The sequence below is a fragment of the Mesoplodon bidens genome, assembly GCF_964165515.1.
Source record: "Mesoplodon bidens genome assembly, chromosome: 11".
NCBI classification, from domain to species: domain Eukaryota; kingdom Metazoa; phylum Chordata; class Mammalia; order Artiodactyla; family Ziphiidae; genus Mesoplodon; species Mesoplodon bidens.
Window position 1 is genome coordinate 69,232,787 of NC_138167.1, and position 25,651 is coordinate 69,258,437.

Sequence of the window (25,651 nt, forward strand, 5' to 3'; positions counted from 1 at the left end):
ATCTCTTCCCGGCCTCCCTCGGGCGCCCGGAGCGGAGGCGTCGGAGATTGCCGAGGGGCGCTGGCCCCGCCCCCTCGGCGGGCTCGGCTCCCGCCCCCCTCCCCCGCCGCCCCGGCCTCCCGCGCGGGCTGGAGTGCCAGATCCCGGGCCCCGGCCTCCCGCGCGGGCTGAAGTGCCAGATCCCGGGCCCTCCCTCCTTCTTTCTCTCTCCCCGCCTTCCCGGGGCTGCCACAGTGGCGGGTCGGAGGATCCCAGCCAGTCAGCTCGTTCCGGCCTCGAGCCCCACCTCACGCCAAATAAACACCCCTCCCCACGCCTAGGGAGCCCGGACCGCCCCCTTCCTCCCTCGGCCCGGCGTGTGGCGAGGGCCAGTGTGAGGGAACGAGCGCGGGCCGGCGGGCTAGCTCCGTGAGTCCGCGAGGCGGGGCGCGCGGCGGGCAGGGCCGGGCCGGAGGTCGTGTGTGCGCGTAGGGTCGCGAACGAGTGTCCGTCGCGACCCGCCGGCTGCCCCGAGCCGGGAAGCCGGCCTGCCAGCGACCAGCGGCGACCGCCCGCCACTGGCGAGGGGGCGCCGGGCCCGCGCGCGCACGCACGTACGCTCGCGTGGGCGGGGGCAGGCGCGCGCCCGCCTGTCGCGACAGTCGGGGCCGAGGCCCAGGGGGAGGTGGCCTGTGGAGGGTCGCCGGGTTCTCGGAGGCGAGGGGGGCGCGGGCGGATGGCGGAAGGCGCCCAGCCGCAGCAGCCGCCTCAGCTCGGGCCCGGCGCCGCTGCCCGGGGGATGAAGCGGGAGTCGGAGCTGGAGCTGCCGGTGTCCGGAGGGGGAGGAGACGGAGCCGAACCCGGCCTGAGCAAGCGGCCGCGCACCGAGGAGGCGGCGGCCGACGGCGGCGGGATGCAGGTGACCGTGCGGGGCGGGTGCCCAGTTACCGCGGGGGTGCGGCGCGGGGGCCGCGGGGCGGCTCAGGGCTCCCGGGCTTGGAGCGGGGAGGACTGCCCGGGGTCCCGGCTTGGAGGTGGGAGGGGGCCGGTCGGGGCCTGCTTGGAAGGTGGGGCGAGCCCCGGCTTGGAGGCGAAGGGTGCAGGTGGAGCCTGGTGTGCCCCGGAGGGTCCTGATCCACGAGGGGACGGGGGGCCACGTCGCATGAATAGGTGTTGGGAGGAAATTGATCGTGTTTGAGATGGATTCTATTTCTTCAAACCCTTCCTTAGTTCCTTGGGGTGGGATGGAAGCCGAGAGATCCTGGGTCTGTTGTCCAGAGAGCCGGGGACCCAGTTAAGGACGGGGAGAGAGATTGGTGGGAAACCTTCCCAAAAGAGGGAGTGCCTTTTTGTCAGCCCTCGACACACAACTGGGATGGAGAAGGGGAGCGACATTGAAAGGAGAGGAGTGAAAAGCGAGAAACCTCCTCGAGAGCCCAAAGGGGATGTGGCTTAGATTGTGGGTTAAATCAGTTCCACAAGGAGTGTGAGAAGTACGAGGAGTTGGGTAGTGTTAGGGGACGCCGTGGTGCTCGAGCTCATTAACTTTGTGGAGCTACTGAGTCTGGCGACACAGGACCTGCCCCTCCTGTACTTTGCCAGTTGCATCTTACATAGCTGGGGCACCGACTAGTTCTTTAATGTCCTGGGGAATAAAAGAAAACTTATAGGGCTGTTAGAAGACTGGATTCTGAGTTGTGGACTCAAGGAGAAACTGGCTGATTTGGATAGGGACTGGCAAATGTAGTGACGATGTCAGTTGACTAAGTAATTGGAGGAGGATCGTGAAACCTTCCCAGGTTTTAGGATTTGGTCTCTGTTCAGAACATACTTACTATGAAACGGTGAGGCTTACCTACCAGCAATCGTTTAGACTTCTGCCTAATTCTCTTAGAATCACATAATGTTAGAGATAGAAGGGACCAGAGACATCATCTTTGACTGGAGTTCTTAACCTGGAGAGACTTGGAAGATTCTTATACAAAATAGTACTCTTTGGTGGGAGAAAGTCAACAGTTTTCATCTTTTTTTATTCAAGTCCCAAAATGTTTTAACTACCTCATTGTACAGATGGTGAATCAAAAATCCAGAGCAGACTAGTGACTTGCCTAGGGCCACTCACTTAGCTGGTAGTAAAACTAGAGCTAGAAGCCTAGTCTTCTAATTCCTATTCCTGTGCTCTCTCCATTACAGCACTCTTGGAAATCTCTGCAGTGCTAAAAGACTTCCTGTGCTCTTCTCTTTCTGCTTTTCAAGGCTCTGTCTGACTTCCTGTGTTAGAGACGGAGCTGTATTTAAGCCTGGCATGTTTGCTGTGTGCTTCTTGGTCTCCCTTGCAGAGGCCACTCTATTACTTGTGTTGACTTGGGTAAAGTGACCCTCTTGGTGTTTATTTTTGAATTCTTTTGTTTCGTTTGCCTCCTTTTGTTCTCCATTTGAACTCCCTCAGGCAGAGGGCTTGTGAGAAGTAAAAGCTTGGGCCATGGAGAAAATACAGAGGAATATGGGGAGACTTAAGGTGAGGTGGGTTAACACTGGATGATGAGGAGAGAAGATTGGATGTGGGTGCTGGTGAGCATGTTCTGCTTGGTGTGTGCATATATCTGTCTGTATTCATTTATCGTTTCTGTCAATCATGGTTAATAGTGAGACTCCCACTGCCTTCCCCACCTTTCTTCCTGGGGCCCATTATTTGCTGGTTGCCTTCAAATTGGCCAAGGATAGTAGTATTTGGAAATGGAGCAGTGTATAGGGACTTTGGAGTATGCAGAGGAAGCAGTGGATTAGGTCCTTTGGATACAGATGAGCAACTTAGAACTATCCCACGGAGAATCCTTTTTTCACTCTGTGTACTTGTGGATCTTTATTTATTTTTCACTTTATGCATTCTCATTGTTGTAGTTCCAATACACCATGTGACACAGGTATTCAAATCATCATTGATTTAGCCCCCTACCTTCAACTACCTGTATGGTTCTGGGAAAATCCCTTCTTTGGGGGCCTCTGTTTCCTTAGTTGTAAAATACAGTGTTGGTACAGGATGATTTCTAAGTTATCTCTAAAAAATATGTCAAGTTCCCAGATCTTAAGGTACTTGGTGTCTGCAGTCGAGGTGGGGAGCCAAAATGGGAGAAAAGTTAAAAAAAAAAAAGAAAACAGTGCACGTGTGTGGGTATGTATATGTATGTGTATCATACATAGGTATGTATGCATATCATATATATATATATATATATATATATGAATTTTTTGGTAAGTTCCAGAGGAACGGGAGTAGAGATACCACAGGGTAGATGTGTGTCGCAAGGCATTGCAAAATTTAGAACCAAAGCCTGCAGAGGATTTGTGCCACTGGGGCCAGAAGAAAGAGATGGTCATTCTTGCCAAAATGGTCAAGGAAGGTTTTATGGGGAGGTTGAAATTTGAGGTATAATTGGGAGTAAAGGAAAAATAATGTTCATGAAACGATAAAATTTAAGCCTAGGTCACCTACGTCTCTGGGACCTTCCTATTATTCTGATAATAATGATAGGATATTTAATACTCATTTAACTGATGTTTATTGAACAGCTGCTAAGTGCCAGGCCTTGTTTTAGAGCCTAGGAAATATGGTTGTAAACAAAACAAAGACTCCGCTCTCATGGAACTAATATTCTAATTGAAAGAGACAGACAGTAAAGAAATCAACTATTATTTGGTGGTCTTAAGTGCTAAGAAGAAAAATAAAACAGGGGAAGGGGTAGAGAGTGGTGAGGAGGATGGTTAGGGAAGGCCTCTCTGATAGGTGACCTTTGGATGACCTGAGGGAATGGGCTGTTCAGATATTTGAGGGAAGAGTGTTCAGGCAGAGGAACTGTGGGTACAGAGGCATTGACGGAGGAGTGCGCTTGATATGTTTGAGAACAAGAAACAGTGTAGCTGGAGGAGAATGAGCAGGGGCGAGGCAGTTTTAGGAAATGATATCAGCGGTGTAGACATGCCTATAGGCCCATGTAAACATACATGTAAAAAATCTAGAGTAACTTGCTTTTTGGTATACGGGTTTGTCTTAAAGCACATGTTTTTTTCTTATATCTTAACACAAATGGAGTTTCTTGGAGGTCATAGCTCTTCTGGGAAGCCTTCCCTGACAGCTTAGTCCACACCAGTCAAACCCTCCTCTTGCCTCCTGTTGTGTTGATGCTTAATTATGCATCATCTTGTATTGTCCCTTCATTGTTTTATTCTTGTTTCCCTAGTGATGCTGTAAGCTTCTAGAAGACAGGAACTATATTTTCTTCGTATTTATCCTTTGTAATACCTCACAGTTTTAGGTACATAGTAAGTGCTCAATGCCTGTTAGGTTGAAGTTGAAATTTTACCTTTTTCAAATAATTAAGGGATAGAAAAAAATCATGGAATTTAGGGGTGAAAGTACTTTCAGGAAATTCCCCAATCTTTTGAGTGTCAAAGGATTAACCTTTTTTTTTTTTTTTTTTTTTACAGAAGTTAATTTCCCAAGACTACAGACTAAATGGAGCTACGGCTCTAAGCTTCAGATTCTAACCCTGTTGAGTTACAGCCACTGAACTTTTGGGATAAATCATTACTTCCCAAAGTGGAGCACCAGGGACATGAGAGGGTCTATGGTGCTTCTGTTATAATCCTTATGCTAAGAAGGCACCCTAGAGAGGAGAGGAAGGGTCACTCCTTTTCAAGGCCAGTATCCAGAAGCTTTATGTGGATGGCAGAGGAGTTCACACAGCCCTGGAAACAGTTTAGAATTAGAGAACCCTGAACTGTAGAGTAGGAGGGAAGAGACAAATTCAACCTGAACAGTGAAACACAGCTTGAGAGATGTAGTTAGTTGTTAAAGAAGGTATTTGGAAATATTGTACTCTAACCTGGTAGAAAGTTAAGTGAGTTATATATATAGATATTAGAGGTTTGTTTCACTTTAAGCAAGTCTGATATATGTGAAAAATTTGGGCTTTATTAAACATACCAGGGAATAAATTCTTTTGTTTAGCTCTTCTAGTGAATATAAACAATTTGATGAGCAAAAATTCAATTTTTGTGCAACTTTCTAGGAACTTAGCTGCTTCATAAGGCAAGGTGCACCTTAATTATTATTTATAGCTTTCAGCAAAATTCTTTATGGTAGAGAAATGTTGGAATGTGATTATTACATGGCTAACTAACTGCTTCTGACCATAGAGTCATAAATCCATTGTAGCTAAGTGAGTTCAGAAGTTGTTCATGTTAGTGGTGAATCAACCACTAGTAGCAGGAAGACTTTCTGGTCTCAAGGAAGGGCTCCCAGGTACCCTGTAATTGCTCTGTAGATACTGTATTTCTTGAAGTACTTTTATCTTCCCATTTGCTTGGTTCTGGGTGTCTTTCCTCCTAGGTGGATGTCTCTTTGGACTTTGAGTGTTTGGTGCTGAAACTGAACATGGTGCTACCATTTGAGTAGAGTTATAAAAACGATGTGCTTTCCTTCCAAGTGATTTTTTGAACTATATCTCACTAAAATTATTGAATTTTTCATTTCTACATGTCTTAATCTGCTTAGGCACCCTAACAAAATACCATAGACTGGGTGGCTTAAACAACAGAAATTTGTTTCTCACAGTTCCGGAGGCTGGAAGTCCAAGATCAAGGTGCTGGCAGATTTGGTGTCTGGTGAGGGCTCTCTTCCTGGCTTGCAGCCAGCTACCTTCTTGCTCTGTGCTCACATGGCCTTTTCCCCATGTATGCTAGTGGACACACACACACAGAGATCTCTTCCTCTTCTTATAAGGGTCCTAATCCCAACATGGGGGTCCTACCCTCATGACCTAATCACCTCTCAACAGCCCCACCTCCAAATGCCATCATACCGTGGGCTAGGGCTTCAAGATATTAGTTTGGGAGGGGACACACACATTCATCCCATAATACTACCAGAGTGGTAAATATTGTAGTTGGAGAAATTGAGGTACAGTCATGTAAAAATTACTAATTTCTTTCAAGCCTCACAAGGAAGCTTGTGATTGTGAAACTGGGAATGTCTTTGAGAAGGAGAAAGACCTGAATTCAAAGTAGAATTATTCTTCATGGCAACTCAAGAGATTAGCCTGAGTTGATTTTGTCTCCTAACTTCCTCTCCCATTTTTCTAGCCACGTTGTCATTTTTTTTTTTTTCTCTATCATACTGACATGTGAACACAACAAAAAGCTAACTAGAGATTTAACTTTCATTTTGATATAAAGCAGACTGATGCAGACAGGCCTCAAGATTACAGGGCTGGGAAAGAAATTCATTGTACTACTTGGTGTAAACAAGAATGTTGCTAGTGAATCTCTGGTTTGACATCTCTCAGGCTATCAGTTTGATATCAGGCTTCAATAATTTGTGGAAAAAATAAAGATGGTCATTTTAGTGAATGGACTTGTTTGAATTGTTTTTTGATATGCATTTGTAAAGCATAGTAAACATCTTTTTCTGGGGCAAATGTGTACTTCCTTCAGAGACAGAAGGGAAGAGCATGCGAGACGGTGGAAAGGAAATGGCAGTAATTGGAGCGTGAGCAAACAGATGGAGGAGGGATGGCGAGTGCATGTGGTGTTTAGGTGGCCCCTAGGAGTATTGAGTTTCCTATTCTTCTCCCCCACAGCCCCAGTACAAGCAGGCAGCTTACATGGCTAAGGTTTCATTATCTAATCCATCACAGATCAGCCTGAATAAACCTATTGGCTGGCGCTGATCTAGTTAGGAGGGTAGTGCAAAGCTGCTTGAGCCAGGATTGGGGCAAATCGGATCAGAACTGCCATGTGAATCCTGGACATATTTCTGTAATTTGGGTGGTAAAGTAGTTTGAGAAATCATTTAAGAGAGAGCATGCGGGAGAGCAAGCAATCAGCCATGAGTGTTTTCAGGTGTTGTCTTAGAGACCCTGAGGGGAAGGGTATGGAGGATTTGATATATTTCTCTGGAGTATAGTCAGGTTGCTTTGATTATTTGAGTCTGAACAGTTTTTGGTCACTAATGCTCAGGAGTGACCTTTTTGGAGCATTTGAAGATTCCAGTTGTGATCACTCAGTTGTGTCTTCTCTGAGTGATCCCTTCATCTGAGACTGTATAATGTGCGTCCCCTCTCAATTTTTAAAGGGGAGGTATTGTTGTTATTATTACCAACCTTAATATGTCATTATGTTTGTTATCCATACATACTTGAAGTATGGTGTAGTGAAACAAACACTATTTAGAATTTCTCATGCTGGGATTTGAATCCTGGTTTCTCCACCTACCAACCAACTGAATGACCTCTGGTAAGATATTTAACATCTGAGCTCCTGCTTACACATCTGTGAACTGGGGGAATTACTGCATAAGCTGATGAGCTGCTATAATGAGAAACTGAGATTATTTAAAGTTCCCATCATGGAGCTCGGCAGTAAATGTTTATTTCTTGCCTCCCTTATAACTTGCTACACAGCACTCAACGACTTCTGCTTACTGCTCAATCAGCATGGAGTGGTTCATGTGCTTCTGATTGATTAAGTGCCAGAGTTGGGAGTTACCTGAGATGAGCATTGTGTGAAACCGGGAAATCTAATTGGTTTGACATCCACGTGGAGGAGGTGAATGGACCTGGTCATGGTGGTCTCTCCAGTGAGAGGAAGAGGAGACATTCACTTCTTTCCTAAGGGCTAAAAGGACTCCTGAAGTGTCACTGTCCCTGCATTGGGCATGTGGACATTTCAGGAACCTGTGGGATCTCTCTTGGGAGTGTGGGTGACAGAGGCACTGGCTGTTTTGGTGGTACTTGGGATGTAGGAGTGGCAAAAATGTCATTTTGTTCCAAATTTTATAAGGTTTGTTGGTTAAATGTATTGCGTCAAATAGATGGCATGTTTTGTTCTCATTTTTGTTTGTGGAAATTGGGCTGGGATGCATTTGTCTCTTGTGGTCTCTTTCTGGACTCTTCCAACCCACCTTCCTGACTACTAACAGAGGCATCCATCTAAAGGAGCTTAAAATGATTTGATAGCTTATCTTTGACTTGTGGATAAAGTCCATTCTCTCGTTTGGCCTACCAGGTACTTCTGGCCTGACTTCTGCCTGCCTTTCTAGCTTCTTTCTACACTCCACCTCCAAGTCCATGGCAAGGGACTTGTAGCTTCCTGAGCATGCTGTGCTGCCCAGGCTCATTCATACCTCTGTGCTTTTGTTTCTGTTCCACCTGAAATTCCTGCCTCACATCTCTCTCTGGTTTGTAAGGCTCAATCTTCAAGAATAAGTTGGGGGGCTTCCCTGGTGGCGCAGTGGTTGAGAGTCCGCCTGCTGATGCAGGGGACACGGGTTCGTGCCCCGGTCCGGGAAGATCCCACATGCCGCGGAGCGGCTGGGCCCGTGAGCCATGGCCGCTGAGCCTGCGTGTCTGGAGCCTGTGCTCCACAACGGGAGAGGCCACAACAGTGGGAGGCCCGCGTACCGCAAAAAAAAAAAAAAAAAAAAAAAGAATAAGTTGGGATACTGATTCCTCCTGGATGCCTTTTGTCACTGCTCCCATCCCTCCCACATTCTTGCTGCTTTCCAGAACATCATGTCCAGACCTCTGTTTTAGGACTTTTTAGGTTAACATTTGTTCAACTGGCTGCCCCTCTACCCCCACCTAGACTGTGAGATCAGGGGAGCCTTTGGGATCCATAGGATCTCACACTGTGCCTGGGCCAGAGTAAGAAACTTGTCATTCTTGTTGAAGTGAACTTTGTCTTCCTGCTCCTCAGTTGGGGCCAGCAGATGGCTTTAATTGTTTTTCCAGATTTTCCCTGGGGGGGTCTAGCCCTTGGTCTGCTTTCCAGCTCCTCTGAAGACTAGGTGTTGTGGGATTTGTGAATGGTACCTGATCTTTCCATTGATATCAGGGTTAAAGGTGAGAGAGGGATCTTTGAAAACCAAAGCTGGGGTGGAACTTAACTGCCGAATGTGTAGGGTGGGCATGGCAATGTGATGTTTCATTTCCTGTGCTTAGATGTTAATTGAGAGCATGTGCATATGTATAAAAAGTGCCTTTGTGATGGGGTGGCTGAGGAAGCTAGAGGAACCACACGATTAAGGGGCAATTAGAGCTAACCTGTTCCAGTTCATTGGAGCAGTCTGTTGACCTACCTTTTACGGTGCTGCTGAGAGATTCTGGAGTGTTGTAGTTCAGATGTATTACCACCATTTGGGAATAAACCCATTTGATTGGCTGTGGACCTTAGCCTTTCTGTTCTCAACCAGTGAATTTCCTAAGCTATTATAGCTTGTTTTTATGGATGCAGGAAAAATACCCAACTGAGACACCTCACGGAATATATGCTATTTTTCAGATCATTCTTTGGCTATGTTTGAAAATGAGGAAAATTGATTCAGTTCTTTTATTTTTATTTTTTTGGTCTGCGTAGGGTCTTAGTTGCTGTGTGCAGGCTTTCTCTAGTTGTGGCGAACCAGGGCTCCTCTTCGTTGCAGTGCGCAGGCTTCTCATGTAGTGGCTTCTCTTGTTGTGGGGCATGGGCTCTAGGCGTGTGGGCTTCTGTAGTTGCAGCAGGCGGGCTCAGTAGTTGTGGCTCGTGGGCTCTAGAGCACAGGCTCAGTAGTTGTGGCACACAGGCTTAGTTGCTCCGCGGCATGTGGGATCTTCCCAGACCAGGGCTCGAAACCGTGTTCCCTGCACTGGCAGGCAGATTCTTTTTTTTTTTTTTTTTTGCGGTACGCGGGCCTCTCACTGTTGTGGCCTCTCCCGTTGTGGAGCACAGGCTCTGGACGCGCACGCTCAGCGGCCATGGCTCACAGGCCCAGCCGCTCCACGGCATGTGGGATCTTCCCGGACCGGGGCACGAACCCCTGTCCCCTGCATCGGCAGGCGGACTCTCAACCACTGCGCCACCAGGGAAGCCCATGGCAGGCAAATTCTTAACCACTGTGCCACCATGGAAGTCCCTGATATAGATCTTTTAAATCTCTTTTAACTCTCAGCTTTGGAGACAGATTCATAGAAGTATTTTACAGGAATCTTCTCTCCCTGGCCCTTGTTATCCCCACCTCCTTCCCTTTCAGTTTCTGATTTGTGCTCCTATGTAATCCTTGCCTGTTTTCCAGCCTTGAGACTTCCCTTGCTAGTTTAGTTGGGGCCTCTTTAAAGGCAAATGGGCCTCTGGCTTTTCGGATTCTGAGTGAATAAAGCAGGTTCTAAAAAGGGAATGAGAGAGACCAGTTATATCACTTCCTTCTGACGTGTTCTGCACAACGTGGCATCTAGAAATTTCAGCTGAGGGTTCAAGGCACAGCACACATGATAAGTACCACTTAGGAAGTAGATGACAATTTTGAATAACCAAATGATAATGGTTGAGTAACTGCTTAGAAACCTATTTTCCCAAGTGTGGAAACCGAGCCTTTGAAATTTAGACGTCCACATGGGTGTGTTCAACCATAATACTCGGATTTTTTAGGGACCTAAGTCCTCAGATAATACCCAGGTATGTGGGACTTTTCCCATATAGGGGCTGGTTCCCTGGTTTCTCCTTTGCCGAGGAAAAGAGGTTTTGCACTGAGTATTGGATATTTTATTCCAGGCATATGGTTTTTGAGGAGGCATACTGTTTATTTTTCTTTGGGGCTGCATCGATTTAGCTGGATCCTAAATTGTTAATACCACAAGCAAAGCATGATTTCTTGTGAGGGATGGGCGGGGGAAGCCGTGGGAGTCTCTCAGCTTTGGGGTTCGGGGTGGGGAGCAGGAGCCACGCTGGTAGAACGAGAGGAGCTGCGCACGTGGTCTCGGGGCGCCGTGGGGTTTGCATGTGGGCTCCAGCAAATGCTGGAGTTGGAACACTTTTGGAACTGAGGCTCATGGGAAGTTCTTCCAGTTGCTTTATTTTGAGCAGCTTTTTCCTCTGCAAATTGGCAGCTGTTTGGAGGAGGGGGCATTTGTTGCTGTCAGCCAGGATGATTTCCAGAGCAGACCTGTATGGATTTCATTTAGGGATTTATTTCAGGGGTATGTGGCTTGTCGTGAGTCAAGAGGACTTTGGTTCCATTTTCCTGGAAGTTGGTGGGCTTCTATGAGCCTGCTCTATTTATCTTGGACAGTTAGGCAAGTAAAAAAGCAGCTGCATAGTTAGCCCTTGTTGCAGGGAGCTTAGTTTCATAGGTCATCCTCTCGGGGATTTTTGTACAGTCACATTTACAGCCTTGAGTTTTCTTTGCCTTTTTTCCCCCTCTCTTTTTCCTTCTGCAGTTCAGAGCTCCATAAAAATTCTGAGGAAGGTGGGTAATAATTTGGGGTAGAAGACAGGAATTGTTTAATTTCCTCCCAACCCCCATTTCTTGCCCAGCCTTCCCCCACCCCCATCCTTTGCAAAAGAATCTGCAAATGAGGTCGCTTATCCCCTAGTCAGACTGGCTTGTCCCCTGATCTGTCTGAATATGTGGCTTTGACAGCTTTTACCTGCTATTTCTTGGTTTCTAGGGGAGGGGATAGTAAGATCGTGTGATTTCAAAGCAAGAACTGGCAAAATTGGAAGATGTCTTGTGGTGGCTCCCAGCACCCACAAAGCTGAGCTCATTGGCTTGCACCTCATACAGACTTCCAGGAACACTGTCACTGTCGGTGGCTGGCACGATGGCCTTGAGGATTTTGTTGGCACTTCAGGAAGTCTTCACAATGGCTGCGTCTTACAGTGGGAGCGCTGACAAAGCTTCTGGGGAGTCGGTAGCACTTGTTTTGAAAGTATGACTCTGGTCTTAGGCTGCACATCTCTGTGAGGGGTCAGAGGTGGCCTTGTTTGAAGAATGGAGAGTAGTGCTGTACACCTGTCACTTAGGTGGCCCATTTCCTACTTGTCTGTGTTTGCTATCCTCCCATATAAATTTTATGGTGTGTTTTGTATGTTGTGTTCACACTTGAAACCATAGCCTGATTTGTGACTTTTAGTAAGGTGATTTGGCTAATCTTGGTATCATCCTGGACTTTGAAGTGATGCTGGTCATATTTAAAAGGTCTGTGTCAGAGCTTAGAAGTTGATATTTCTGTTGATGGCCTCCTCCCCTCCCCACCTGCCGCTCATTATGCATTAGATACACATCTTTTGTCCCCGTACTTTGTGTTACAGGTCTTTAGCTGCTACTTGTGATACTACTTTGTGATACTAAATAGATATTTTTGCTGCAACATTTTGGCTCTGAGCTGGCTGTGTTTTACAGTGTTGGAGATCAGTTGGTTAACTTTGGCATGTGGCATCCACACAGCAGAAGCCTTTCAGAGAGGTGCTTATCACGGACCATTAGTGATTTTTGTCAGCTGTATAAAAATGCTGTGATTAACTGATACTCAGGTATCCATGTAGATGAGCAGTTTTCCTTTATGCTTACTTGGCACTTGTCTCTCTAGGAGTAGTCGGGAGTAAGTGTTCCCTGGTAGGCTTTGTGTTTTAATCCTGGGAAGCCTGTTTTAAGAAACCTTTATATTTGATTTTCTTGAGGTTGGTGTAGGGATCATTTACCCTTACTGAATTTTAGCTTCACTATGAATTGTTTTCTGCAGTGTTAATTTTAGGCAAATAGTAAATACTTCTTTGGTTTAACAGTATCCCAGAGTTTGAAGAAACCTACAAAAATTGATTGGTCCAGCATCTTGTTTTAAGCAAGGAAATGGTCTAATTCATGTTATCCCAAGCTGTTTTTTGTTGATTACTCCTTGTGAAATGATAATAGATGTCATTCTGACACACACACACGCACACACACACACACACAGAGTCAAATAACTTTGGAATAGGGTTAAACAGAATTTAAACTATCTCATTTTACTTTTCATAAGCAGATGTTGTGACTCTATATTTATAAAAACATATTTAGTGAAGCATCTTCCTCTCTTCCCTGTTCTCCACCTGCCCTGTTAGTTTCTTGTTATTCCTCCCCCTTTCTTTTTACACAAACACTAGCATACTCCACACATTGTTTTTGCACCTTGCTTTTTTCATTTACTGTATCAGAGGTTAATTTTTTTAATATAACAGGGTCTGTTAATATTTTCATTAATGATTTCTGTTTTTTTTTGTGTGTGTGTGATGCTTAGAAAAGTTTTTCCCACTCTAAGATTATAAAAAACAGAATAGGCTTACAGACAGACAGACCTGACTTGGACCCCTAGCTTTTCCACATCACAGCTGTGTGATCTTGGTTAAGCTATGTAACTTTTCTGAGGCTCAGCTTGTTCCCTTATAAAATATGTTATAGGATTGGTATAAGAATTAAAAGAGATAATGTATGTAATGTGCTTAGTTCAGAGCCTGACACGTAGTAGGTGTTCAGTATACAATAGCTGTTTTTATTATAATTACCAAGCCCTGTTTTCTTATATCCCAGTGCTTTTTGACTTCCTTAAAGGCAGGAACAGTCTCTTAATCTTTGTATCCTTGGTTTCTCCATCAGTGCCAGGGATATATAATAATAATAATGTCGGTAAATGTTTGTTGAAAAAATAAATCAACCTTTATACAATCTTTTTTTATTTATTTTTGTCTGCATCGGGTCTTAGTTGTGGCATGCGGGCTCTTCGTTGCGGCGTGCGGGCTTCTCTCAAGTTGAGGTGCTCGGGCTCAGCAGTTGCAGCAGGTGGGCTTAGTTGCCCCGCAGCATGTGGGATCTTGGTTCCCTGACCAGGGATCGAACCTGTGTCCCCTGAAGTGGAAGGCGGATTCTTAACCACGGGACCACCAGGGAAGTCCCCAATCTATTTTTAAAAATGTCCTTAATAATTGTTGTTGCGTTTTGTGTAATCATCATGTCTGGATGTACCTAATCCTCAATAATTATAATTACATATATATATATATATATATATATATTTTTTTTTTTTTTTGCGGTACGCAGGCCTCTCACTGTTGTGGCCTCTCCCGTTGCGGAGCACAGGCTCCGGACGCGCAGGCTCAGCGGCCATGGCTCATGGGCCCGGCCGCTCCACGGCATGTGGGATCTTCCCGGACCGGGGCATGAACCCATGTCCCCTGCATCGGCAGACGGACTCTCAACCACTGCGCCACCAGGGAAGCCCCTCATTTCTTATTCTTTTCTACTTTTTGGGTGTGATTTCTCTGGGAGTTTCTTATATGGAGTTTTATTTTTCACCTTTTACATTTATTTTTTAAACATGCAATGTATATTCACGTGGTTAATGATTCAAACTATGCAAAAGATGAAGAGTAAAAAGTCTCTGCCTTTTCCCAGCCACCTAGTTTCTCTCCTTGGAAGTAACCAGTGTGGTTAGTTATCTGGGTATCTGTCCAGAGATAGTACCTACGTAATATTTTCTCCACCCCTTTTAAAAACTGGTAGTTTTTAAATGGTAGTATTAATATTCATATGCTTTTCTTTTCTCTATAGTATTTGGAGATCATTTTATATCAGCTTGTAAACTTTTTTTCTCTATTAGGTTTCTGGAATTAGGATTATTCTGTTCTGCTCTACTGAGATAACTACATCTAAATGTCTCTGGCAAGGATGACTCTGATTAGTACAGGATCTCATAAAGTAAGAGTCTGCGTTTTTATGGAATCATGGAATCACAGGGTCAGAGACCTAATCTGCATCTCTCTTCTCTCATGTGAATATCCATAAATCCCTGACTGATGATACCTTTTAAAGATGCTTTAGTACAATGTAGGCATCTTCAACTCTCCACCTGCTCCAGTCAGCTGCTCATGGTCCTGTCTTTTTGTGGTAGTAGGGCTCATTTGGGGTCAGATATTCCATTTGTCATTGAGTTAGTGATGATACTCCGGAACTGCCTTGAGTCATTGTGTATAGAATCTAACTGCAGTGTGATTTTATTCCGTGTGACATCTTCTATACCAGACATATCCAGAATGCCTAAGTTTATCCTGATTGAACGTCATTGCTGTCAGGAGGCTATTCAGTGAACCAAGTTTGGTGCTGAATTGTGAGAAAGAAAGGTTTGGTTCCTAGTAGGTATTTGCGTCTCAGCAGCCATAATTGCTGTTAGTTTCACTTTACCCCTGTGTTTGTGGAAAGCCCAGGATTGAGTGAATGCCCTTCATCCCTGGAATATGACCTGTCTGTGACTGAGACTTGATGGGAAGTAAATAGATACGGTTCAACAAACAGGGAATATTTTTCTTTTGTTTTGTGGACAGTAGTGGATTCTGATTCAGAGATAGAATTAAGGATTTCAAGCTTAGGCTTTGATTCTAGCTTAGTTAACCTTTACACACTTCTGCATTTAAAGATATGAACTAAAACAGTGCCTTTCAGAGTTGGCTTCTGCAATGGACCTTTGTCTTCACAAAAATATTATAGAGGAGGTAGCATTCCAGCTGTTTGGAGAATGAGGCCAGTGGGGATGTGTCTTACATTCTGGATGAATGTTGACCTCCATTGTGTGGTGATGCTAATCTCACCATACAATCTTTCTGGTCACAAGGCTTTGCAGGGAGTGAATTAGGCCCAATCCATCTCCATGACCCCACACAGTGAATGGAAGCAGGCAGGGCACCAGATGCTGTGTTGCTTCCCCTGTTGCATCTTCCTTCACACTCGGTGTAAGGTTTCCAGGCATTTGTGCAACCTGAGAGCAGAAAGTGCCTGTCGTAGCAGTCGAGAGATGGGTTGGCAGGTGGCTCAAGTTACTCCATGTTCCTGATAAGAGCCACTGAAGCAGGCTGGTGGCTCCTGTGGGGTGGGAGCTGTATTGCCAGTGCCCTGCCGAGCAGGAATGGTGGTGTGGGTCTCTGTGGTGTTCTAGGACTCCAAGAATGTACCCAGAGGCAGTTGGAGAGGTCTGGCCAGCATCTCTAGGGAAGAAGCACAACTTAGGAAGCACATCTTGCTTTAAAGGATATGGGTCTTAGGAAATGGTGGCACACAGAGGAAGAAGCATCAACATTGAAAATATGAAGTGCAAACCCAAGGAATAGAAATGGAATTTTATTATTCCACCTCTTAACCTAAAACCCAATTGAAGAATTTATTGAGTGAGGTAGTGCTGGGCACAGTGATGACTAAGGCTTGGACTTGCAGTGGGAAAGTGGATGTATACACAGATAATTTTAATACAACGTGATCATTTCTCTGATAGAGGCTTACACTGAGCATATGTCAAAGCCTGGTGCTCTGGTAACATATATTCTGTGTGCCACTCTATCAGAGTAGTTATCACACTGTATTAAAATATTGGGGTAAGAGGTGCCATTCTGGTATGACTGCCTAGGTTCAAATTCTGTCTGTACACCTACTTAGCTGTGTGTCCTTTGGGCAAGTCACTTATCTCCTCTGTGCTTCAGTTTTTCATCTGTAAAATGGGGATAATAATAGTTTCTCACAAGGTTGTTGTGAGTATTAGATGAGTTAATAGAGTAAATATAATATGCTTAGAAGAGTACCAGGTCCACGGTAAGCATATATAAGTGCTATCTGTTGTTTCTGTGGTTGTTACAGTACCGAACAGGGGCACTGGAGACCATGGCAAACCCATGACCAGTGGTGGTACAGAGGTCACCACTGTATTCAGTTACTGTATTCACCGAAATACATTATTCTGTATTCATAATACTGTATTCATTACTGTATTCACCGAAGGATTTTTTGCGGTGACTATGCCAGGTACTGCACAGAAGCAAATGAATGAAATGTTAACCAGCTATGTGACTGTGTACAATACGTGATGAGAGTCAATTATTTGGCAAGTGTGTAAGAGGAATATTGATGTGAGAGGCTTCAGTTTCACTCCCATGGCAGTTTCAGAGAAGGGATCTTGCTGTTGCTTTGGAGGCCCTTTAGCTTTCTTGACATTCTGGGTATAGGTTATGTGTCTTACTTTAAGGTAGGACAGTACTTGACTATTTCAGATAGGTAGGTATCTTTCCTGTTTTTTAAAAACCTCTAGGAGAAGGCATGTTAGATCAGAATCCATCCATCAATCCATCCATCAGTCCTTTCTTACTTTCCTCTCTCCTTCCTTCTCTACAGGGAAAAATTGCTAATATTTAAATCACTTTCCTTGTTCTTTATATTAAAAGTAAACTTCTCATGTTGTACAAAAGGCCTTACCCTTTTGCTCAGTTATTCATTCATTTAATAACACTTGAATGCTTACGACATGCTAGATGCCAGGATTATGGAGTTAAAGGAGGTTCTTATGGAACCCGTGAGGCTTATTGGGGGAGGTTTCTGGAACAACTATACAGTAAAGAAAAATTTGGTAGTACAGTGTATTATAAGGGTGTAGGTAGAGAAATAGGTACTTATATTGCTGGTGGGGTGAAAAGTTACATAACTTCCACAAAGAGCTATTTAGCAATGTCTATTAAAATGTAAAATACATATATTCTTTGACCCAGCAGTTCCATCTCTAGGAATTAATTCTACAGATACTCTTGTGTCTGTGTTTAAGAATATCCAGTACAGAATTATTTGAAATAGCAAAAGGCTGAAAAAAATCAAAATGCTCTTTGACAGGAAATCTGTGAATTAAAATAAGGTACATTGTTAAAATGGAATATCATGTAGCCATTAAAAAGAATTAGACAGCTCTATATAAATACATTTAGAAGACACTAAAATACATTAAGTGTGAAAAGTCAGGGTGCTGAAAAGTGTATAGTTTGTTACTATTTGTGTAATGAAAAAAGTATATATCCATATACTTAGTATCCAGATACTTAGTATCCATAGACTCTCTTTGCCAGGAAATGCAAGATTCTGGTAACATTGTTTGCCTCTTGGGAGGAGTATTGAGTGATGAAGGAATGGGTTATAGGTGAAGATTTAATTTTCACTGTATACCTTTTGCGCCTTTTGAATTTTGTATTACATGAATGTATTGTTTTAAAAATAAAAGTTTATTAAAATTACGTAGGAAGGGGGCTTCCCTGGTGGCGCAGTGGTTGAGAGTCCGCCTGCCGATGCAGGGGACACGGGTTCGTTCCCCGGTCCGGGAAGATCCCACATGCTGCGGAGCGGCTGGGCCCGTGAGCCATGGCCGCTGAGCCATGGCCGCTGGGCCTGCGCGTCCGGAGCCTGTGCTCCGCGACGGGAGAGGCCACAACAGTGAGAGGCCCGCGTACAGAAAAAAAAAAAAAAAATTACATAGGAGGGACTTCCTTAGTGGCGCAGTGGTTAAGAATCCGCCTGCCAATGCAGGGGACACGGGTTCGAGCCTTGGTCCGGGAAGATCCCACATGCCGCGGAGCAACTAGGCCCGTGCGCCACAACTACTGCGCCCACGCTCCACACCTACTGAAGCCTGCGTGCCTAGAGCCCGTGCTCCACAACAAGTGAAGCCACTGCAAGGAGAAGCCGGTGCGCTGCAAAGAAGAGTAGCCCTGCTCGCCACAACTAGAGAAAGACTGTGCGCAGCAGTGAAGACCCAATGCAGCCAAAAAAATAAAATTAAAAAAGAAAAAAATTACATAGGAATAAGTACAGGAGCTACGTTACTTATGATCTTTGAACTTGCTAATTTTCATAGAAAAATGATTAAAGTTACGTGTTAGAGCAAAAGTGCGAATTCTGCTTACCACAAGCAAAGAAAAAATAGTACTGGTGGTGGTACATGGTCATTTTAATTTTGTCTGTTACACTGTTTATTGGTATATAGGATGTTTCCAGTGCTTTTAACTATGTCTTATTATATTTATTTTTAACGGTCTTATTCAGTAAGGATAAAACCTGATTATAACGAAAATGCTGATATGAAAAGGTGGATAAATGTAGAGATGAATAAAAATGGAGGTGATGTTAGGAAATGGTAAATGTTGTATGTGTGTACGGGATGATTCATTCAACAATAGATGATATAAAGGGCCAAGTGCAAGTCAAAATGAGTTTACAAGAAACAAAACAAGTCAGAACCACTACCATGAGCCTCTCTAGTTTTCTTAAGAAATGTCCCCTCACTAGAGGTGCACCCATGGGTTCCTTGGATTTTTTCACGTTGGAATTTTATGAACTAATGGACTTAGGAGCAGCCTTTCATTCCAGACATAACCTGATGGTAAATAAAGGAGCTTCTGTACCCTGATAGGAGTGAGTACAGGGTTTCTATGGCAGCATAATAGAGGAATTCTTAGCCAGCCAGGCTGGGATGGGTGCAGAGAGAGCATTCTGCAGAAGCCACTGGTGAGTACTAAGTGAGTGAGCAGGGCTTAGGCAGGTAAAGGAGAGGGAGGGGCAGGCCATCTGGGCAGGAGAGGCAGAATGTCCAGGGATCAGGTATGAGAGGAACTTCATTGGGTCCGTGGGGAGGGCAGAGGATTTTCCCAAACTGCCGTTGGTAGTTAGTCCCTCCGCAGGCAGCCATCCCCTTGCAGTCATGTACCAGTGTTCACGAAGCTGACTAGATGATGGTGATTGGATTATCCTACCACTCTCGGAGCATAACCTCATAGTGGTAGGGCAGTAGAGACACCGTCTTAGTTCATCCAAAAGAAAAAAAGAAAAGAAAAAAGTAATAGAGAACAAAGAAAACCTGTATTTGATTATGTTGTATATATGTAGATGTGCCTTCTAGCAGAATTACTTTTTTTTTTTTCAGTTGTCTTCATCCTAGAAGAAGCTTTACTCTATTTGGAATCACAGTTTGAGTGCAGCATGGAAACAACTTGAACCTTATGTTCCATTTTATTATATTTAAATTTATGTGAAGCACTTTCTACCACGCAGGCATGCATTTTGCTCTTCATAGCATGGAATGCTGTTACAAAATGTTTTGTCCATCAGAGGCTTTCTAAACATTTTACGAGCGTTTAAGTGCTTAATCTCCACAGTGTGCAGGGTAGGTGGCAGGTAGTCAAGTGATATTTTTTTCACGTATCTTGCATATTCACATGTTTTGGTTGTTCATGCCTCTTAGGGAGAAAGTTTCCCCTTTGAAGCTGAAATGCCCTATGCTTTGAATCCAGTCAAAGACAAATTATTCTGGAAAGCTTGAACCAAACCTGGTCACATGCTTCTGAGTTATGAGAGAGGGATTGAAATAAACTTTTTCAGCTAAAAATAATTTTGCTCACAAGTTACCAAAAATGGCCGACTAGAAATGCTTTTAAGATACTTGTCTAAGCTACCATAAGCTGAAGGTCAAGAAAAAAGTTTAGAACACGTTTTGAGAAATGATTGGCTCTATTTTGCCAAAGCTTTTGCCAAGCTTCTTATTCCATAATTGCCCTGGGAGACAAAAACTGGTGGAAAGTGTTACGCCTGAGATTCACTGGGGACCTAGATGTTCTTCAAGTGGAACATGTAGGCTGCCTGTTTCTTCTGACAGTAAACTCATACTTCTGGGAGGCGTTAGGGTTAGATGAAAATGGGACACTTAATTCTAAAGATATTGTACAATTACCTATGCTAATTAATTATTTAAAACCTATCTCCTGTTGCAGAGCAGTTCTTACTCTCAGGGAATATTTGTTAGTCTTCACAGAGAACCAAGTGCATGTGGTACTGCCACTGATGCTCTGTTGTCCTGTTAAGGTACTTCTCTGCATCTCCCTGAATAGTGGAATTAAGAATCACAGTTATGGGCAGCACTTTCTATGTGCAGTGTGATCAGTTGTCACTGGAGTTTATTTATGCTTCATTCTAAAACCTCAGTGTACCTTACTGATTACGCGAAGGGTCCCTTTGAAGCAGCAGTTTGCACCACTGATTGCTGGTGGTAGCCTTGAGAAGGCATGTTGACTCTCCTTAAGGTTGCTTAGTATTGTAGAATAAAGTCTTGATTTAGAATAAAATTTAGAGGTCTTTTCCTCATAAAAATTGCTCTTTTAAATAGGGCTAATATAAAGCCATGATGTTTTTCCTTCCTAAATTTAACACATATTTATTGAGCCTCTAATGTGTATGAGGTAATGAGAAGGGAAATTGACTGAGCTCATGTCAGAGGACCTCTGTCTTCAGTTAGAGAAGAACAGTAGCCTGTAGGCAGGGATGGTATTGACACTTTGAGATGGTGGAGATATTTTAGAGGTAGGTGCTGTTCCAGTGTAATAAGCATTCATTAAAAAGTAGAATAGGGCTTCCCTGGTGGCGCAGTGGTTAAGAATCCGCCTGCCAATGCAGGGGACACAGGTTCGAGCCCTGGTCCGGGAAGATCCCACATGCCACGGAGCAACTAAGCCCATGAGCCAGAACTACTGAAGCCCATGCGCCTAGAGCCTGTGCTCCGCAACGAGAAGCCACTGCAATGAGAAGCCCGCGCACTGCAATGAAGAGTAGCCCCAACTTGCTGCAACTAGAGAAAACTGGGTGCAGCAACAAAGACCCAACGCAGCCAAAGATAAATAAAAAAAGTTTAAAAAGTACAATGAAAGGATTGCTAAGTCACAGTTAAGTGCCAGCTTGGATTGAGGTGGTCTTGGTGATTTCTTAACTTTATCAGACAGTACTCAGAAGCCCACAAGTGTAGCTAAGTGCACATTACCCTGGGCTGAGCATCAGTAAACTGGGACAGACAGGTTCAGGTGGAGGAAAGGGGTGGGAGAAGACAAAGGATAGGGAGCTTGTGACACGAGTTTGAGATCTTGATGTTAGAAGAGTTTAGGTAGTGATGATTCCTAAGGAATGGTAATCAAATGGATGATTGTGATAGAGGTCAAGTCCCCTGGAAATAAGTAGGCTGAAGAACTTGGAGGCTTTGGAAGGGTTGTCAACTTGAGGTTGAGGAAGTAGAATGATGTGTAAGCATTAACTCAGTAGTTCTCGACTGGGAGAGGTTTTGCCCCCCAGGGGATGCTTGGCAACGTCTGGAGACAGTTTTGATTCTCCTGACTGGAGTTGCTGCTGCCTTCTAGTGGGTAGAAGCCAGGGATGCTGCTTTAACACTTGAAAATGCACGGGGCAGCTCCCTGCAATGAAGGATGATCCGGCCCAGAATGTCAGTAGCGCTGAGGTTGAGAAACCCTGCATTAGCTTTAAGAGTCATTGAGTAAAGGCAACAGAATATGATTATTTCTCTCCCCTTCCTCTCTGTTTCTTAAAACAGGGACCAGCTGTCAGGTAGAACTTTTTGACTTATTATAGGTGGCATACAGTTGTTACCCAATAAATGTTTGCTGAGTGACGAATGATATGAATTGATAGAAAAGTAGCAATGGGGAGCAGAAAGAATGCCAACTCCTAACAATGGCCTTTAGGCTTTGGAAGACTGTGAGGTATACATATGGAAAAAATGAATTAATGTTAGGATGCAGGAGAAGTATTGAGAGAGTGAAGAAGAAATCAAAGCTGTAGAGGTGTGGAAAGGGGAGCTACCAAGGGGCCCAGTTGAGCTGGTCGAAAGGCAAAGAAGGGGGTGAGAAGGAGCAAAGATTTTCGTTGTATGTAGGGTTCAAGAGTTCCAGGAGAGGTAGTTGGAGATGGATCTTTTTAAAAATACATTTATTTATTTATTTATTTATTTATTTTTGGCTGCACTGGGTTCTTCGTTGCTGCGTGCGGGCTTTCTCTGGTTGCGGCGAGTGGAGGCTGCTCTTCGTTGTGGTGCACTGGCTTCTCACTGCGGTGGCTTCTCTTGTTGCGGAGCACGGGCTCTAGGTGCACGGGCTTCAGTAGTTGTGGCATGTGGGCTCAGTAGTTGTGGTGCACGGGCTTAGTTGCTCTGTGGCATGTGGGATCTTCCTGGACCAGGGCTCGAACCCGTGTCCCCTGCATTGGCAGGTGGATTCTTAACCACTGTGCCACCAGGGAAGTCCCGGGATGAGTCTTCCGAGGAAAGTTATTGCAGGTTAGCAATCAAGAAGAACTTACTAATGTAGGAGCTTCTCAGAACTAGAAGAGCCCTAAAGTTCCTTTTGGAATGTTGGTGTGATAGAAACCTTAGTAGTTTCTGTTATGTTCTGGGAAAATTCTATACATGTATGTACATATAGATGTACATACATCTTTGTATACCTAAAGTCTGTTTGTTGTTTTTCACTGAACAGAACATCTTGGAGGATATTTTGTTTCAGTTTGTACAGATCAACCTCATTCTTCTGAAATGACCACATAGTATTCCATAGTAAGTTTTTTTTGTTGTTGTTGTTGTTGATGATGTTTTTAAATCATGATTTGTTTAAAGATTTCCTATTGCTGGACATTTAGGTTGTTTCCAGTCTTTTGTTACTAGAAGCAGTGCTGTTTATATATATTTTATTGTGTATGTAGGTAAGTATATGGGGACAGATTCTGAGAAGTGGAATTGTTGGGTCTCTAAGGGTATGTTCATTTAAACTTCTGATAGGTATTGCCAAGCAGCCTCCAAAAGTGTATACTTCTATGAACAACGAAGTAGAGTGACTTTTTCCTATCAGCTTGGCAAACTATATGTTACCATACTTTGATTTTCACCAGTCCAGTAAGTGAAAACTGGTACCCTGATCTTTTGTATTTTTGAAAAAGGATCTGTTTTTTAAAAAATATGTTTAAAAATTACTTGTATTTCTTTGTCATGAACTGAGGTTTGAAAGAATTTTTTTTTTTTTTGGTAAGTAAGAGCTTTCAAAAATTAAGGAAATTAGCTCTTGTCATTCATGTTACAAAATTTCTCAGTTTGTCATTTGTCTTTTGAGTTTGTTTATAGTATATAAATGTATGTATATGTGTTTTTTTGTGTTTTAGAGCCAGATAAAAACATTTTAATGTAATCAAATACATAAGGTATTTATTTTTAAGCTTTTGGATCTTGTTTCTTTCTGAGAAAGGCCTTGTATACTGAGATTTAAAAATAATGTTCTGCGGGCTTCCCTGGTGGCGCAGTGGTTGAGAGTCCGCCTGCCGATGCAGGGGACACGGGTTCGTGCCCCGGTCTGGGAAGATCCCACGTGCCGCGGAGCGGCTGGGCCCGTGAGCCATGGCTGTTGAGCCTGTGCGTCCGGAGCCTGTGCTCCGCAACGGGAGAGGCCACAACAGTGAGAGGCCCATGTAACGCAAAAAAAAAAAAATAATAATGTTCTGTGCTTTCTTTTAGTACTTTAACAGGAAAAGCTGGATTTTAGTTTTGGTTCTATCATTTATTAGTTTTGTGACATTGGGCAAATTATGTAACCTCCCAGAGCCTTAGTTTCCTAAACTGGAAGGGTTTGATCAGATGATTTGTAACGTTGTAAAGAATGTTGTAAAATTTCTTGTTTGCTTTTGAGTGGGGTTTACTTTTCTGTTGTGTGGGGATAGGGAGTTGAGGCAAGCAAAGGGAAGGATGAAAAGAGGTAGGCAGGCAGGCGGACATGGAAGGAAGATGGGCCGAAGTACAAAGGAGGACGGAGAGAAACCAGGAGTGCCAATGAGAAACAGAAAACCCAGAGAGGATAACAAAGGAAAACAGACACAAGGAAGGTAGACACCGAGAAGCCTAGTGGGATGCATTTTTCCTATCACAGGAGGTCTAAAGCATTTTGGGTACTTTTGTTCATTCACTCTCCCTTCTTCCCTCCCTCCCTTTTTCCTCTTTCTTCCTCCTATCCCTGCCTTTTTCCCTTCTTCCCTTTCTTTTTTTTTTTTTAATGGTTGAAAAAAATTTCTTTTTAAATTTTACTTATTTCTTGGCTGCGTTGGGTCTTCGTTGCTGTGCGCGGGCTTTGTCTAGTTGCGGCGAGTGGGGCTACTCTTCGTTGTGGTGCAGTGGCTTCTCTTGTTGCGGAGCATGGGCTCTAGGCATGTGGGCTTCAGTAGTTGTGGTGCACGGGCTTAGTTGTACCGCGGCATGGGGGATCTTCCCTGGCCAGTGATCAAACCCATGTCCCCTGCATTGTCAGGCGGATTCTTAACCACGGTGCCACCAGGGAAGTCCCCCTTCCTTTCTTTTTCTTTGAATAAGAAGTATAATACAGAGGTTATAAATTAGCACAAATCATAAAGTACAAAAGTTAAGGCTTCAAAGTCTTACTCATGCTGCACGTATATAGCATTTAAAGCCAAGTGCTTTGAACTTCTTGGACATAAGTTTCTGTTGGAATTGTTATTATACTGATTTATTGTCTAGCAATCCCTTTCAGCTCTAAAATTCTGTGTTTAAATATAGTGTATGTATTTTAACATGGTTATAAGAACTATAATTTTTTTTTTTTTTTTAAATTGCGGTATGCGGGCTTCTCACTGCTGTGGCCTCTCCCGTTGCAGAGCACAGGCTCCGGACGCGCAGGCTCAGCGGCCATGGCTCACAGGCCCAGCCGCTCCATGGCATGTGGGATCTTCCCAGACCGGGGCATGAACCCGTGTCCCCTGCATCGGCAGGCGGACTCTCAACCACTGCGCCACCAGGGAAGCCCAGAACTATAACTTTTGCACTTCCTGCTTTTAGATCTTAAATGTGTAAAATTAATAATGCATTCCCACATGTTTTATATTTCATGTATGAGAAGTTCTTCCCATAATTTATGCCTTTAAGAAATCGAGTTTCTGTCTTTGGACACCTGTCTTCTGTGAAACCTTGAGCTGAGATGTTTAACTTCTTCCCTGTCTGCTAAGTATGGGTAATTGTACCCATCCAACAGTAAATAGTTAACCAAAATTCTTAAATGACAAATCCCTCTAAAGTATAGTGTTCAATTATTTCCATCACTTACTTTTAAAAAATCAATTCATACTTTGCCCTTAGACCATAAGTGAGATTCTGTTTTCCTTGTTGCTTTGGTTGGGGGAAAAAAAAAATCCTGCGGTTACTACCATGCA

General features: G+C 44.0%; 1 protein-coding gene across 14 annotated transcripts in view; it reads left to right on the top strand.

Annotated features, from left to right (window-relative positions):
* Positions 1–323: 323 nt before the first annotated feature.
* RBFOX2 (RNA binding fox-1 homolog 2) overlaps positions 324–25,651 on the top strand; it is a 263,097-nt gene continuing 237,769 nt past the window's right edge. For 6 of the 14 annotated variants that reach the window (XM_081250350.1, XM_081250369.1, XM_081250371.1 and 3 more), the window contains exon 1: positions 324–898. In XM_081250350.1, coding sequence (XP_081106476.1) covers positions 716–898 — 183 coding nt within the window. In that variant the 5' untranslated portion in view covers positions 324–715. The remainder of the gene's footprint in view (positions 899–25,651) is intronic. The other 8 variants (XM_081250370.1, XM_081250352.1, XM_081250367.1 and 5 more) reach the window with 2 other exon arrangements.